Genomic DNA, 17,590 nt, shown 5'->3' on the forward strand with positions numbered 1-17,590 from the left:
TAAGAAGGGAAGCAGACAGAAGACAGGAAATTATATGATGGTTGGCCTGACCTCAGTTGTTGGTAAGACTTTGGAGATCATTATTAAGGATATTGAAGTTCTCGAAAATAAATGGTAAAATAGGGCAAAATCAGCACGGCTTTGTCAAGGGGAGGTCATGTCTGTCAAATCTGTTAGAACTCTTTGAAACGATAATAAGCAAGGTGGACAATGGAGAGCCATTGGATGTTATCTATTTGGATTTCCAGAAGGCCTTTGACAAAGTTCCACAAAGGAGACTACTAAATAAGATAAGAGTCCATAGTGTTAGAGGCAAGATACCTACATTGATAAGGCATTAGCTGACTGGCAGAGGGCAGAAAGTAGGGATAAAGGGGTCTTTTTGGGATGGCAGCTGGTGACTAGTGGATCAGGTAGTATGTTTGCTTGCTGAGCTGGTGGGTTTGTTCTTAGATGTTTTGTCACTATGCTAGGTAACATCAGTGAGCCCTCTGGTGAAGCGTTGATGTTCTGTCCTGCTTGCCATTTATGTGTCTTGGTGTTTTGTGGTAGATGATGTCATTTCGCGTTCTGTTTCTGAGAGGTTGGCAAATGGGGTCCAAATCTATATGTTTGCCCATGGAGTTCTGGTTTGAGTACTAGGCCTCCAGGAATTCCCATGAATGTCTTTGTTTAGCCTGTTCCAGGATGGATGTATTGTCCCAGTTGAACTGGTATCCTTCTTCGTCTGTGTGTATGGATACCAGTGATAGTTAGTCAAGTCTTTTGGTGGCTAGTTTCGAGCCCATTTAGTCAATAGAATGTTTGTTGCAGTCCTTGCAGGGTATTTTGTATATGACATTCGTCCTGCTGGCTGTGGGTACGAGGTCATTTAAATTCATCAGGAATTGTTTCAGTGTGGTGGTGGGTTTGTGGGCTACCATGATGCCTAGGGGCCGGAGTAGTGTGGTTGGCATCTCTGAAATACCTTTGATGTATGGTAGGGTGGCTAGAGTCTCTGGTTGTGTTGTGTCTTTCTGTTTAGGTCAGTTGTGTAGGCATCAGCGGACTGCACTTATCGGGTAGCCATTATTCTTGAATATGTTGTGTTGGTGTGTTTCCTTGACTTCTCGTAGTTCCTGGGTGCTGCAGTATGTTGTGGCTTATTTGGGACTACAACTATTCACGTTATAAATTAACAATCTGGTTGAAGGAATTGAGGGCACTGTTGCAGATGACACAAAGATAGATGGACGGACAGCTAGCATTGAGGAAATGGGGAGGCTGCAGAAGGACTTGGACATGCTAGGTGAATGGTAAAGAAGTGCCAGATGGAACACAATGGGGAAAGTGTGAGGTTATACACTTTGGTAGAAAGAAAAGAAGCGTAAGCTATTTTCCAAATGGGGAAAGGCTTTGGAAATCTGTAGCACAAAGGGACCTGGGTGTCCTAGTTCAGGATTCTCTTCAGGTTAATATGCAAGTTCAACTGACAGCTATGAAGACAAATACAATGTTAGCATTCATTTGAAGAGGGCTGGAATACAAGATGTGCTGCCGAAGCTGTATAAGGCTCTGATCAGATTGTATTTGGAATATTGTGAGCACGTTTGGGCTCTGTATCTAAAGAAGGATGTGCTGGTGTTGGAGGGGTCAAGAGGAGGTTCACAAGAATGATCTGGAGGATGAAGGGCTTGTCATATGAGGAACAGGTGGGGACTCTGGAAACTAGAGATGTTTCCACTAGTAGGTGAGTCTAGGACACGAGGACACAGCGTCAGAGTGAAGGGACAACTGTTTACAAGGAGGAATTCCTTCAGACAGAGGGTAGTTAATCTGTGGAACTCATTGCTGCAGAAGGGCATGGAGGCCAGTCATTGAGTGCATTTAAGACAGAGGTAGACAGGTTCTTGATTAGTCAGGGAATCAAGAGTTATGGGGAATAGGCATGAGAATGGGGTTGACAAATGTGTCAGCCATGTTTGAATGGTGGAGCAGGCTCAGTGAGCCGAATAGTCTAATTCTGCTCCTTTATCTTAAGGTCAAAACTGCTCATGGTTCTCCAGATGTAGTCTCGCCAATACCTTTTACAGTTGCAGTAAGACTCCAACACACTTGAAATAAGGGTTAACATTTCATTCCTGAAGAAGGGCTTATGCCCAAAATGTCGATTCTCCTGTTCCCTGGATGCTGCCTGACCTGCTGCGCTTTTCTAGCAACACATTTTCAGCTCTGATCTCCAGTATCTGCAGACCTCACTTTCTCCTTAACATTTCATTGCCTTCCTGAGTATCTGCTGCAATGTGTGCTAGCTTTCTGTGTTTTGTACGCCAGCGCCCCCAAGTCCCTCCCTGTTGCAGCTTTCTGAAGGTTTCCTCCATTTAACTAATGTTCTGTTATTTCGTTCTCTTTTCCAAAATGAACAACTTTGCATTTTCCCACAGTATAGTCCATTTGCCAAGTTTCTGCCCATTTACTTAACCTATCAATATCTCTCTGTAATCTGTTTGTATCTGTCTCACAACTTGCCTTTCCACCTATTTTTGTGCAGTCTACACATTTGACTGTGATACATTCACTTCCTTTCTCCAAGTCATTAATATGTATTGTAAACAGCTGTGGTCCCAGCACTCATACCTGTTTAAATCCACTGGTCACAGGTCACCAACTTGAAAACGTTATCCCCACTTGCTGTTCCCTGGTCATTAGCCAGTCCTCTATTCATTCCAATATACTAGCTCCAACGCCATGGGCTCTTATCTTATGACTTAACCTTTTATAATTATTGTCTGAATCATTTACACATGTAAATAATACTGTTGTCTATAAGAATATCTCTCACTAGTACAGACATTTCCAAACTGTCCTCACAATCTCTTCCACATAGCTGCTCATGTCACTGTTATATCTTGGTGTAAATTGTCATCACCTTATCTTATCCAGTCTGAAGTTAACATGAAATTAGTTGCCCCCTCTACATTGGGGAAATGAAGTGTAGACAGGGTGACCACTTTTCAGAGCACTTACATTCCATCCTGAGCTTCCAGCTGCCTGCCACATCAACAGACCACCTTGTCTCAGCGAAGTGCTCCAATGAAGCTCCACGCAAGCACCTCATTTTCCATTTGGGAACTCTATAGCCTTCTGGACTCAATATCCAGTTCAACAATTTCAGGGCTTGAGGCATCATCTCCCATCTCCTAACCCCAAACCCCACACAACAGGTCTTGGGATCACATAGTCAGCTATTACACATACCCCATTGTTTGCTGTTAATAGTCCCCTTTAGCAGCTATTCATTTTCCTAGGCTGACCGTTATCTACGTTTTTGTCTGTACAACTGTTTTTCTCTTTCTTTGGGCTCTATCTCTACCTATTGTTTACTCCTTATCCCCTTCCCTCATCCTATCTTCTGCATAAAAACCAACAACTTTCGAGGTACTATTAGCTCTAAAGAAGGGGCACTCAACTTAAAATGTTAATTCTAGTTTCTTTCCACACATTCTGCCAGACCTGCTGAATTTTTTCCAGCAATTTTGGTTTTGTTTATGAAATTAGTATTGGTCTTGTAGATGCAAAAGATTTATTGTCCAGATTTATTTCCTGAACAGATTTAATTTATCGACAGTGTTTCCTATGAAAGTCAATTTGGATTTTAACTACTTAAAATATTTGAGTTCTTGACATTATTCACAGGAGGAAATGCTAATTTGATTGGGTTAGGATGATATATAAAGGCAAACATAATGTAGCACTCTGCTGCAAAGATAGAATCATATTCTCTTCAGATCACAAAGTCCAATTTCTGTAAACAGACAAGAGTCAAGGTCAATTAAAGTCTGGGTGTTCATAGGTACATTGGAATGTTAATAATTGTTTGTTTTGTGGACTGGTAACTGATTGCATATCCATGGCTTTTCCCCATTGCCAACAAATTAAACTTTTGTCTTTTAAAAAAAAACTGGTTTTCATCTGCAACAAAATATTTTGTTGAAATTTTAAACCTAAGAGTGCACTGAGACCACAAACAACTTGCAGGTACTGAAACAGCCAACAAAGCACACAGTATGATGAGCAACATGTGTACTCTCATTCTGTAATGCAAACACACCGCCCACTGTATTGGTAAATATTCCTGCAGGTATGCCAGAAACAAGCATTAAGCCTCTTGCATGTATAAACAGGAGACATTACGCTTGCTTAAATGTCCCTTTACAATTTTTTTTCTGACTAACTGCAGTTGTAGTACCAGATGTTTGACAGAAAATTAATGGTACTGCTTCCCAATTTCATGACTAGTGTTCGCTTGCTCACTTTGAGTCCGCTCTTCCCCACCTTGTACAGAGTCTGTGCAGATCCATCTTGATGTTTCTGGGATGAGATGTCTCTGGGGGCCACAATTTGCTCTTGCAGCTCATCTGAAGTAAACAAATGGAGCAAGTTGATCAATCTCCTATGTCCTATTCTGTTCTATCTTGCAATTAAAATTAAAACTATAACTGTTTACATAGTCCGACATTTTTAACACCTTTAAACATAGATATTATATTGCAGATGCTAAAAATTTGAAATCAAAGCACAAAGTGCTGGAGAAACTCAGCATGTCTGGCAGCATCTGTGGAGAGAGAAACAGAGATAACATTTCAAGTCCAATATGATTCTTCCTCAGAATATCCTTTAGTTTTAAGAAATAGTCATATTGACTCCCTTCCCCCATTCTGATTCCTCCATTTTGCCAACAATTATAGAGACAGCAACTAAACAGTCTTATTTATAACAATAAGTTTCTACCAATCTTCTGCTGAGTTAATGGCTGGAAAGAGACACATTTCCAGTGAAAAGAAAGTTCTGCTCTGGGTGTTCATAGGTACATTTGGAATATCAATAATTGTTTGTTTTGTGGACTGGTGATATTAGAAATGATACGTACACCATATCTTGGATTTTCTTGGAAGAGGTTAATTCCAGATCTTGATTGTGCGTGAGTAAAGAGTGGGGCCGCAGTGACAATTTTTCAGGATGTGGCCTCCTAATCCATTATCACTAGTGCTATCTTAAAATTGCAATCCCAATCCGTGGGCTCTTCTGGCTCCTTATGAGTGAGATCTGTGCTAAGGTTGAAAGGAGAACAAGAGGGTACCTCCTTTTGCAGATGCCCCACAGGGAAGGCAGAAATGTTTTTCTGTGCTAGGCCCAAGCAAGCAGGTCCCAGCAAGTCCCTCTAGTCGTGGCAGCCCATGGAATGGGTGCCTTATCCTTGGGCCATATACAGCCCATTTCCAGTGGACTCTCCTGGAAGTCTTGAGTATGCTACCTCTTTGCAGATGGTGGCTTCTCCATGCACAGGGCTGTTGGGGTGATGGGGTTGAGGAGGCCACCATTTTGCCACTGGCAAGGTGGCAGCACAGCTAGTCACAGCTGAACCCTGGATTATTTTAATTAGGTGCTTGCCTTCAGTTACTAGAAAGCCACGTACTTTTAATTCTACTTTCGTTACAATAACACAGGAGCAGGATTGCATTGGGCAGTCATACTGACGTGGCTCCTTGTCTTTCACCTGCCCACCCTCCCTCCCAGGCTGGCATCCAGTCACTCTGTCATCTCTTGCAGTAATCTTTCAAAATAATTGGTAATTTATTAAGTAAACACTTCAACAACATGATTAAAAAAAGCCTGACTACACGGACAGTGAAATATCAGATCGAGTGAAGTGCAATTATCTTCTATAATACTGCACCTTGTCTTTCCAGTGATGATGAATTTCAGCAGGCATTTTGGAAATAATATGACAGTCATTTTGAGCTATGGGATAATATCATTGCTTCTCTTTGGCTGTCAGGCAAGTGACTGTAAGTATAAAATTGTTTCATGTTTTTAGACATAATTCCAAAATGCCTTTATTACTCTAAAATGTACTAATGAGTCAATCCATGGCTGAGAATAGCTGGTGATCTCATTAATTAAGGCTGATATATTAATGGTAGGGCATTGGGTGGTGTTGTAGAACAGAGGTACCTAGTAGGTAGGTATATAATTCTTTGATTTTTGCATCACATGTAGACAGGGTGATTAAAAAGATGTTTGGTATGCTTGCCTTCATTGCTCAGTCCTTTGAGTATAGGCATTGGGAAGTCAATGTTGAGGACATTGATGAGGCCTCTTCTGGAATACTGTGTCCAGTTCTTGTTGCCGAGTTATAGGAAGGGTATTATTAAGATGGAGAGGGTTCATTAGAGATTTACCAGGATGTTGCCAGGTATGGAAAGCTTGAAATATAAACAAAGTTTGGATAGGCTCTGACATTTTTTTCACTGGAGCATAGGAGGTTAAGAAGCAACTTTATAGAAGTTTATAAAATAATTAGGGGTGTAGACAAAGTCAAAGATAGTTGTCTTTTGCTGAGGAGTGGTGATTTCAAGGCGGGGCACATTTTTAAGGTGACACGAGAAAGATTTAAAGAAGACATGGGGGCAAATCTTTTGTACAGATGGTGATTCGTATATGGAATGAACTTTCTGCGGAAGTGGTGGATTGCAGTACAATTACAAAATTTAAACATCATTTGGATAAGTACATGAATAGGAAAGGTTTGGAGGGATATGGGCCAGGAACAGGCAGGTGGGATGAATTCGTTTGGGATTATGTTCAGCATGGACTGGTTGGACCAAAGGGTTGGTGTTTGTTCCATAAGACTGTATGACTCTATGAAACAGTTGTGACCAAGGAATGAGGTAACTTTGTTTTTAAAATTACATTTTTGTGTCGAGGCTGAGGGGTGAACTTACAGAAATTTATAAAATCATGACGGGCATGGATAGGGTAGATAGACAAGGTCTTTTCCCTGGGGTGGGTGAGTCCAGAACTAGGGGGCATAGGTTTATGATAAGAGGGGAAAGATTTAAAAGGGTCTTAAAGGGTGACCTTTTCACGCAGAGTGTGCTGTGTGTATGGAATGAGCTGGCAGAGGAAGTGGTGGAGGCTGGTACAATTACAACATTTAAAAGGAATCTGGATGGGTAAATGAATACGAAGGATTTAGAGAGATCCTGGCCAAGTGCTGGCAAATAGGACTAGATTAAGTTAGGATATCTGGTCGGCATGGATGAGTTAGACTGAAGGATCTGTTTCCATACTGTATATTTCTATGACTCTATATTAATGTTTTCCAAAGCATGTAACAATTCCTGACTTTATCTGGTGCTAGATTATTCATATTAATTTCCAATTAGGTAATTAAGCATCGGAAATAGCATTTTGGAATGTTTGTTAGAAATTCTAACCCTTCGATCCAGGCAAAAACCAGCAGTTAAAATGTTCTAGGTTACAAACCTGACAGAAAGCTGCCCAAATTTAGACTCAGAAATCTGAATGGGTGACTAGGCAGTCCAATTAAAGAAGCAGTCAATTTCATTCAGTCAATATCAATCCCCATTGATCCTTGGAGATTGAAGACCAATTAAGTCATCTGCTTTTCAATGTGGGGTTTTCACTGACCTGAGTGGAAAATATTGTTATGGCTTTTCTAACAGATGAAGTCAAGGGAGAAGATGATCATGGATCAGATGAGACCACCTTTATTTTCCTTATCAGTCTGGAAGGAGGGCAAGTTTTCATCTGGACTCAAGGAACGTTGAGGCCTCTCCTTCCCCAAGCTCCCTCCTCCTTTCCTCTTATGAGATCCTCCCAGAAATCACCTTTCCAAACCTAGTTAAATGTCAACAGCCAACCATAGACTACTTGCTGTTGTTCTGCAGGAATGGGTATGAGGTGGACTTGGCAGCGTATAATTAAGTTAAAATTGCAAGGGCCTCTTTCTAGTTTCAACACTTTTCTAACTTGGCCGACCACACACTGACTAGAGACTCATCCAGAGTTAGAACCTGAGCCTGAATATGTATGTTGTAGGTATCAAGCTAACATCAATGTGATTACAACCCATCCAGAAAACCAGCACTTTGTTTATTAAACAGAGAAATGCAACAAAATGAAAAGGCCATATTGCACGGTTAAAAAAAATATTACCAGGTAGCACAAAATGAGATAACAGAACATGCATCTTAAGTTTTGTAATAAGGCTTATGGTATTAAAAAAAGACTATATTGTAGTTTTGTGTTTACTCACACAAACGTATCAATCTCCCATATACCAGTAAATGAATTTACATTCTTTTTATTGGAACATCTGTTATAGGATTAGTCAGCAGAGAGATTTATTATAGAGGTTCACCAACTATTGTTAGAGCAAATCACTGCTGTGCTCCTTCACACAATATGCTGCAAGTTATACTGACAATGGCTACTGTTCACATGGCGATTTTTGAAAAGGTTTGTAGCTCAGGTTGAGGTTCAGGTTGTAAGTTTTCTTGCTGAGCTTGAAGGTTTGTTTTCAGATGTTTCTTCATTATGCTATTAACATAATCGGTGAGCATCTGGTGAAGCGCTGGTGTATTGTCCCAATTTTTATTTATGTATCTTGGTCTCTTAAGCTGGGTGATATCATTTCCAGTTCTTTTCCTCCATTTACCAACCCTGAGAAAAAGAACAGAAAATTGTATCACCCATATTAAGAGACCAGGATATATAAATAGAAAGTGGGTTATATCAACAGCGCTTTACTGTAGGCTCACTGATATGTTACCTAGCATGGTGATGAAACATCTGAAAACAAGCCTTCCAACTCAGTGAGAAAACTTACAACCTGAACTAGTCACATGTTCTGTATGCTGACTACTTGCTTATTAGCATATTTCCTCTTAAAGTGATATTATAACAGATTATGTTGGGTGTGAGCTGAAAATGTGTTGCTGGAAAAGCACAGCAGGTCAGGCAGCATCCAAGGAGCAGGAGAATCGATGTTTCGGGCATGAGCCCTTCTTCAGGAGCCCTACCTGAAGAAGGGCTCATGCCCGAAACGTCGATCTCCTGCTCCTTGGATGCTGCCTGACCTGCTGCGCTTTTCCAGCAACACATTTTCAGCTCTGATCTCCAGCCTCTGCAGTCCTCACTTTCTCCTATGTTGGGTTTGAGTCTATTTGGCAGGATTGTGTCTTTTTTAAATTTGGAAATTATATCCATGGCTAAGGAGACATGAATATATCAATTATTACTAGCTTAGTTATTTTGTTGATTTCATTTTCTGAGCCATAGTACTTTAGCAACAAAAGAATTTTGAAGGAATTTCATAAAAATCATCCCTCAATATTGTGACAGATTCATAAGACAGCATTATCCTGGTGCATTTTAAGCCACAGCATCAGCAAATCCAGTGAACCTCCAGTTTAGAGTCTTATCTTCATAGAAAATAACTTGTATTTATAAAGAACCTTTCATAATTTCTGGATATTGCAAAATGCTCACATTCAACAGAATTACAATGGTACAATATAACAATACGATGTGATAGCCACACAGGCATCTGATTTATTGTTACATTGCTATTCAATATTATTGAGTATTTTTACAGAAATCAGCAGCTGCACAATTCCTGTCTCAATTTTATCGTGCCATCGATCAGCAAACAGAAGTGTTTAGGAAGTGGATGCTGAACAAAGAGTGTTGTGAAAAAATCTGTTCCAGGGAAGAGGCTCGAGAGATTTTTGAAGATGATGAGAAAACCGTAAGGATTCCACTTTAGCATTCATCTTAACCTCTTGTCCTATGGTCATTCTCATTTTCTCATTTTCATTCCTTCACTGATCATATAACTGGCATGATCTCCCGTTCTCAGAATAATGGCAGGCTGCAATACAAAATTTACTGGTTACATTGGTCATTGCAGCTTTGGTAGTTTCTCCTTCTTTGTTTCATTTGGGAAAGTCATTGAACTACTTATGTCATTGAACTGCCATATGGGAATTGGTAAAGGTAATGTTGAATACCAAGGGGACTTCTTCTTACTGTGCTCTGGTCATTGGCTTATCTTCCTTCTCTCAGTACTATGTAGCAACTCTGACCTTTACTTACTTGAGCCAATAGACTCTCCAGATATGAAACCTTGGTCACATTGTGCTCTTTTGCAGCACTCTTAGATTTATTTCTTTAATCTCAGTTATTTATGTTATTGCTCACAATTATTAAAATCCCCTCAGAATCTAACCTACTGAAGTCATTTTCCTGAGACAAATGCCCAATAATAGTGTTGGGATACATCACCACATATGATAATGTTACAGGAAAATGTGTTCAATGGGCAAAGCCTGATGCACTATTAATCCTGATATGACATGGTTCTAACAAGAAAATATAGGCCTAAATATGTTTACCTTCTGAAAAGAGATATAATAAGTATGAGAATGAACTGAAAGTTTTTGCAAGGATAGTGTTGACATATTTTTGTGAAAGACCAGATCAGTTTCATTCTGTACTGATGTAAAGGGTTTTTCTTTTCTAAAATATGAGAGATCAACTTGGCTGCAAGCTTTACTCCAATTCTACTGGCTTTGCTTGAACTGAACCAGATAAAACACAAGGTTTGGTGCTAGGTCCACTACTTTTTGTCATAAATATAAATGATTTGAATGTCCAACATAGGAAATATAGTTAGTAAGTTCGCAGATGACATCAAAATTGGAGCTGTAAGTGGACTGTGAAGAAGATTACCTCAGTGTACAATGGGATCTTGATCAGATGGTCCAATGGGCTGAGGAGTGGCAGATGGAGTTTAATGTAGATAGATGTGAGGTGCTGCATTTTGGAAAGGCAAATCAGGGCAGGACTTACATACTTAATAGCAAGGTCCTAGGGAGTAACTAAACAGAGTGACCTTGGAGTGCAGGTTCATAGATTCTTAAAAGTGGAGTTGCAGGTCGATAAGATGGTGAAGGTGGTTTTTGGCATGCTTCCCTTTATTGAGCAACGCATTAAGTAAATGATTTGGGAGGCCATTTTGTGGCAGCACAGGATATTGTTTAAGACACTTTTGGAATACCCTGTGTAATTCTGGCCTCCCTCCTATTGGAAGGATATTGTGAAACTTGAAAGGGTCCAAAAAAGATTTACAAGGATGTTGCCCGGTTTGGAGGGTTTGAGCTATAGGGAGAGGCTGAATAGGCTGTTCTCCCTGGAGCGATGGAGGCTGATGGGTGACCTCTTTGAGGTTTATAAAATCATGAGGGTTATGGATAGGATGAGTAGACAAGGTCTTTTCCCTGGGGTGGGGGAATCCAGAACTAGAGGGCATAGTATTAGGGTGACAGGGGAAAGACATAAAAGAGACCTAAGGGGCAACTTTTTCATGCGGGGAGGTAGTGCGTGTATGGAATGAGCTGCCAGAGAAAGTGGTGGAGGCTGATACAATTACAACATGTAAAAGGAGTCTGGTTGGTATATGAATAGGAAGGGTTTAGAGGGATATCATATTCAGATGGAAGAGTTATAAGTAGGAGGATGTGTAAGCAAAGAAACATCTTGACTGCAAAAATGTTGTCGTCTCTATTTTTCATCCAAATATAAGTTTTCCTGTCCATACGGCTAAGCAAGGAGTTCCTACCTCTGTAATTGTTTAACTGATTATTGTTGGATTGTAGGGATATAGGGATTGATGCTGTCATTGCAGTGCTATAAAGTGAGGAGTGATGCTCACTGTGTGTTTTTCTCACTATATCATCAATGATCTGCCCTTGATGTTCCACTGGTTTAATTCTAATGGACAGAAGGTGGTTGCAGTCTCTCTCTAAATTCTACCATGAATTTGTTATCACCAGATTGAAGAATCACTCTCTTTGGAATCCCACTTGCTAAACACTTGTGTCTTTCTATTGCCTCACCCTCCTTTTTAAATCATCTCTCCTTCTTAATGTATTTCCCCTTCTTTGACTTGACATCAGTTTTGAGTATCCTATGTTATATTCCATGAGCTGTTTATTGACTTATAGATAGTTATATAAATGTACATTTTAAAATGTTTGTTGATACAACTGATTTGTTTTATTTGTGCTTTACATTTCTAATTCCTCTGGATTTAAAATCTCTCTCTTTCCTTTGTAGGAAATATTCTGGGACTATTACATTCATGGAAGTATGTATGATAGTCTTTGACTTGTTAACTTAATTGAAAAAATTATGGATGTGGATATGGAAAAGAAATTGTGTATCCCCTCCTATCCAATGGATCTTTCCAGTCAACCCCGATATTGTTAATCAACCTGATTAGACATATTCTGATACAAGTCTAGGGCAGGTCTGGACTGGAACCTAACTTTGTAGCTCCAAGGTAGGAATTCTATGCTTAGCTATATGAATAGGAAGACTTGTATTTGGAGGAACAGCAGAGACAGCAACATAGAGTCATAGATGTACAGCATGGAAACAGACCCTTTGGTCCAACTTGTAATGCCGACCAGATATCCCAACCCAATCTAGTCCCACCTCTGCCAGCACCTGGCCCATATCCCTCCAAACCCTTCCTATTCATATACCCATCCAAATGCCTCTGAAACGTTGCAATTGTACCAGCCTCCACCACATCCTGCAGACTGTAGGGCTCCTTCAAGTGTGGCTACTTCCAACAGGCAGCCTGATTGTTGGAAGCATGTCGCGGGAAGCCTGCTTTAGTGCTAAAGTTTTGTAACAGCGTACTTTAACTGAAAAAGATCATGAGTTGCATCTTAGTGCGTATTGGGTAAAGTACCACTTTGCATTCTAGGGAACAGATTGGGAGTGGACAGGAAGGCAATGGGTTGGCTGCCCAGCATATTTTACATGCCACTCCCCATATGGAAGTGCACCGAAAACACACCCAGCAGGGACCTGTATAGTCCACCTCAATGTTAACAAGTCTATTAACATAGATAATTAAATTAAGAATTTAATTTGTAAGAAAAGAAATTAAAGACTTAGTTTTAGGTTTCAAATAAGACCTAAAAGTCTTCAAAGTTGGGGAGAAGATTTCTAGCTCGGGTGCTCGTTGCTGTGGTTCTGTTCGCCGAGCTGGAAGTTTTTGTTGCAAACGTTTCGTCCCCTGTCTAGGTGACATCCTCAGTGCTTGGGAGCCTTCTGTGAAGCGCTTCTGTGGTGTTTCCTCCAGCATTTATAGTGGCCTGTCCCTGCCGCTTCCGGTTGTCAGTTTCAGCTGTCCGCTGTAGTGGCCGGTATATTGGGTCCAGGTCAATGTGTTTGTTGATGGAGTTTGTGGATGAGTGCCATGCTTCTAGGAATTCCCTGGCTGTTCTTTGTTTCGCTTGCCCTACTAGGGATAGCTGGTCGTGTCGTTTCGTGGCTAGTTAATGTTCGTGGATGCGGATCGTTAGCTGTCTTCCTGTTTGTCCTATATAGTGTTTTGTGCAGTCCTTGCATGGGATTTTGTACAGTACATTAGTTTTGCTCATGTAGCCACACACGTAGATGACAAGCAACATGAATTTGACTGGGACAACACTACCATTATAGGGCAAGCGAAACAAAGAACAGCCAGGGAATTCCTAGAAGCATGGCACTCATCCATAAACTCCATCAACAAACACATCGACCTGGACCCAATATACCGGCCACTACAGCGGACAGCTGAAACTGACAACCGGAAGCGGCAGGGACTGGCCACTATAAATGCCGGAGGAAACACCACAGAAGCGCTTCACAGGAGGCTCCCAAGCACTGAGGATGTCACCTAGACAGGGGACGAAACGTTTGCAACAAAACGTTCCAGCTCAGCGAACAGAACCACAGCAACCTAAAAGTCTATATTTCAGCCTGCAAGTGAGTTGGTGCAGGGACAGGTAATGTTATGAGGTCATGGATTGAGAACAATGCATGTCCTCACTGTTTTGTAGATGATAGGGCTCCTTTAAGTGTGACCCCACTTCAAACAGGCAGCCTAACTGTTGGAGGCATATTGTAGGAAGCCTGCTTCAGTGCTGAAGGTTTGTAATAGCACACTTTAAGGGTAAGAGATTATGGGGTACATTTTGGTCCCATGGTAGTCAATGGAGTGGGTGTGGATCCAGTGATGTAGAGAATTGGAAAGCCACATTATGATTGGAATATGCGATTATGGACTGACTGGGTTAACTTCAATTAAGGGGAAAACTCTTCTCATGGACTCGCCTGTCTTCTTTTTGGCTGCTAGAAAAAAATCATCTGCCTGTAGTCAAAAATTGAATGAATCAGAATCCATTCATTTGCAATTGTTAATACTCAACCCAAATAGTGTGCCAATCTTAACAAATAATAAATCATGTTTCTGAGTAAGAAGGCCTCACATTCAATGATGAACATTTCTAATTAGACTATTTATTTAATTGTTGTTCATGCTCTAGGCCCTTTTTGTTTGTTACTAACTCAGCGGGAATATAGAGCACTAAATCATTATTCTGCACTTCAAACATTGAGAGTACCTCAACCTGTTGGAGTTTCTTTGAACATTGTAGACCTGGAAGGTATTATCTTAGTTATTCCTGAACACTGCTGTAGGCAGGAATGAAGTACATCAGTCATTTATAATTCTGCTGTAAATGAAATATATGCAGTAGATTTTTTTAGTGCAGATCCATGGAACAGCAATCTGAAAGTGCTCAGAGCTTCATCATGGAATTAAACTGCCATGAATGAATTCTCTTTCCCAGAATATATGGCTGAAAATGACTACCTGGTTTAACTGTTTAAAATAAGTCCATAAATCAGAAATATTTTTGAGATGTCTGCTATTAGACAATATATGCACACATTCAGACTTAAAACATTGAAACAGTGCTGAGAACATGATGCACTGAATTTGAGTACGTGGTATGGTACAGTAGCATGGGCAATTTACTCTTTCTTCCCAGTGCCAGTTGACACTGGTCTGTAAATCATCATCATTATGAAACAATGTGATATTGGAGTATGAACTTTTATTGTATTAGCTTTGGATACTATAGTTTAGGAAGGTAGTCTTTTGACACATTTGTTCTTCAAAGCGTTTGGATTAACAAGAAACATAGGGACAGTGTCTAATACTTTAACAGTAATGAGATACAATTCCTATGCTGTATTGTTGTCATTTTGGGTAGGGATTAGAAAATTTTATTTTCAATATCTGCATTGGTTTATTTATACATCTGCTTATGTTACATCACCATGAAATCTTCACACAACTGTAAATAAATGCTAAAGACAATTTTAATGACAATTCTGAGTAACAGGATGTTCTGATTATATTTTCAGAGAATCCAAAACTAGTAACCATTCTGAATAATGCAACAGAAATTCTGGAAGACCAAATGGAAATTAATGAACTTAGAAAGGAGCTCACTGGAAAGAAGCAAGAAATCCGTGACTTAGAAGATCAACTTTTAGCAAAGTTAGAAAGTTGTGTTGATGGTGAATAATAGGAAGGGCATTTTCTTTTCCCTGTTATATTATTTTAAGGCTGAATCAATTTATTAAGGCAATGTTAAATTTGTAAAAAGCTTTATAATCAATAAAATTGAGGTATGAATGATAAATATAATAAAAGGAATGGATTTGGGCTTGTTTCATTTGTCTTTTTGGAAGCTATATCCTCAAATGTTGGTGCAGTTTGAATATAATACTTCATTGATGAACTGTTAGAAGATTCTATATTGTTGGATTTACAAAAAAATTCAATCACTAAATTAGGTTTTGCTCACATTTTTATTTCAAGAGTTCCAGTTTAAATGTAATATAAATAATTATTTATTTGTGTTTTATCTTGAAAGATACTGCTGAACTCTGAATATATTACATTTCTGAATCAGTTTGAATAGAAATGGATTTGTCCAAAGATTTCATGAACAAAATATTTGTTCAGAACATACTTCAAGTATGAATGTATCAATTAACAAGTGTCAATTCTCAAAAGCTCTGTAATTATCAAATAAGCAATATTATACAGTACAGATTACAATTACATTGATTCAAATCAGTTGCCATGCTTATTCCTCTATTAGTGTGTCAGCCTTGCCTCAGTGGATAGTACCATCACCTCTGCGTCAGGCAGGACTTTGTTGAAGAACTAATACAGAGTTTCAAGGATATAATCTAGGCTGACACTTGTAGGATAATGGGTAAGTCTCATTATTGCTAATGAACAGTATATGTCCTTAATGATGCTGACATTGAGACACACTTGGTACGAGGCCAGAGCCTGCAATGCTGTACAAAATCTCTCACCTTCCCACTTGTGTATTTGGTGTAACCAGTAAATAAAATATTGATATTCAACAGTATGAGGACACATGTGTCACTCTCTTCTCCCTCAATCTTCATCAATCCAATTATTTGGCCCAAGAAGATGGAATTCCAGGGTAAAAAGCCAGAATTACATTATGACACAGAGACTAATAGATTGTGCAAAAGCTGTATGCTCTCTACATCCAGTCACACTCACTATCCAGCAGGTGTTCCTGTACAGCTTACAAACTCAACATTAAGATAGTCTGAGTTGTCAACCAGACACCCATATCATCTCTTTATCCAACTTTGGTCAGATCTCACAACAACACTGCAGTGCTGTACTGAGGGAATGATATGCTCAGAATTCAGAACAAGCCACATGAACCCCTTTCCCAAATCGATTCTTCCATTTTATCTTAAATTATAGACATGTAACTACAACATCTTACCATGTACAAATTTCTGCCAATCTTCTGCTGGATTAAAGGCAAAAAAGAGACACATCTTCAGTGGAAAGAACATTCTGTTTCACAAACTCCGAGGTGATATTAGAAATGATATACACACTATGTCCATTCAAAGCATACTGTCTGGGTGCATAACAGACTGGTACAGCAACTGCTCTGCCCAACACTGCAAGAAACAAAAGAAGGTTGTGTGCACAGCCCAGACCATCACTGAAGCCAACTTCCCATCCATGGACTCTATCTACATGACTCATTGCCACAGAAAGGCTGCCAACATCATCAAAGACCTATCCCATCCCGCTAATGCTCTCCTACAAACCCTTCTGTCAGACAGAAGATCCAGAAGCTCAAAAACATGCACCAATAGGTTAAAGAACAGCTTTTCCCCTGTCATTATGAGACTTCAAATAATGCTGATCTTGTTAATGTTGATTTTGTCTTGCACATGTCCTGTGCAATGTAAACTCTATCCAAGATTTGTTTTCACCCTATGATCTGTGTGTCCTTGCTTGCTATGATCTGCCTGTACTGCTCATAAACAAAACTTTTCACTGTACTTAGGTACACATGACAATAAGTCAAATTAATCATTCAATCAATCCTGGATCTTCTTGGAAGAGGTTAATTCCAGATGTTGGTTATACATGAGTAGAAAATGGGACTGCAGTGGCAATTTACCAGGATTGATTATTTTCCTGCTATCTTCAAATTGCCAATCTGTAGTAATTGGGACTGGGTTGACCTTGTTAAGTGCAAATCTGCAATAATGAGTAGAATGGGTTCTTTTTTGATTATATATTTTATTGAGATCTGTCTCTTGATTAAATTTAAACAGTATAAAACATAGGTACTAAGTTAGCCTGGAACAGAGTTTTTTAGAGCAAGAAGATGGGGCTATTTTCTGAGTTTGTATATTGTTAAGGAACAAAAATGGCCTTCAGTAGAATGATGTGTTCTTCCTGTTGAATGTGGGAGGTCAGGGAGAGTTTCTATTTTAGTGATGATAATGCCTGCAGTAAATGTGTCTGGTTGCA

General features: G+C 39.6%; 1 protein-coding gene across 2 annotated transcripts; it reads left to right on the forward strand.

The window, feature by feature from the left end:
* Window positions 1-5,624: 5,624 nt before the first annotated feature.
* LOC122563157 (vitamin K-dependent protein Z-like) lies at window positions 5,625-15,421 on the forward strand. 2 transcript variants are annotated; one of them, XM_043716632.2, is made up of 4 exons: window positions 5,625-5,828; window positions 9,443-9,595; window positions 11,965-11,995; window positions 15,118-15,421. In XM_043716632.2, exons 2-4 carry the CDS (start codon window positions 9,518-9,520, stop codon window positions 15,279-15,281), a joined length of 273 nt encoding a protein of 90 aa, XP_043572567.1. In that variant the 5' UTR covers window positions 5,625-5,828; window positions 9,443-9,517; the 3' UTR covers window positions 15,282-15,421. The 2 variants fall into 2 exon arrangements, with proteins under 2 accessions (XP_043572567.1, XP_043572566.1); XM_043716631.2 differs by having other exon boundaries at window positions 5,632-5,828; window positions 9,432-9,595.
* The last annotated feature ends 2,169 nt before the right edge of the window (window positions 15,422-17,590 follow it).

Source organism: Chiloscyllium plagiosum, unplaced genomic scaffold, assembly GCF_037043375.1.
Source record: "Chiloscyllium plagiosum isolate Xiang-an unplaced genomic scaffold, Cpla_swu_hap1 HiC_scaffold_26, whole genome shotgun sequence".
Taxonomy (NCBI): domain Eukaryota; kingdom Metazoa; phylum Chordata; class Chondrichthyes; order Orectolobiformes; family Hemiscylliidae; genus Chiloscyllium; species Chiloscyllium plagiosum.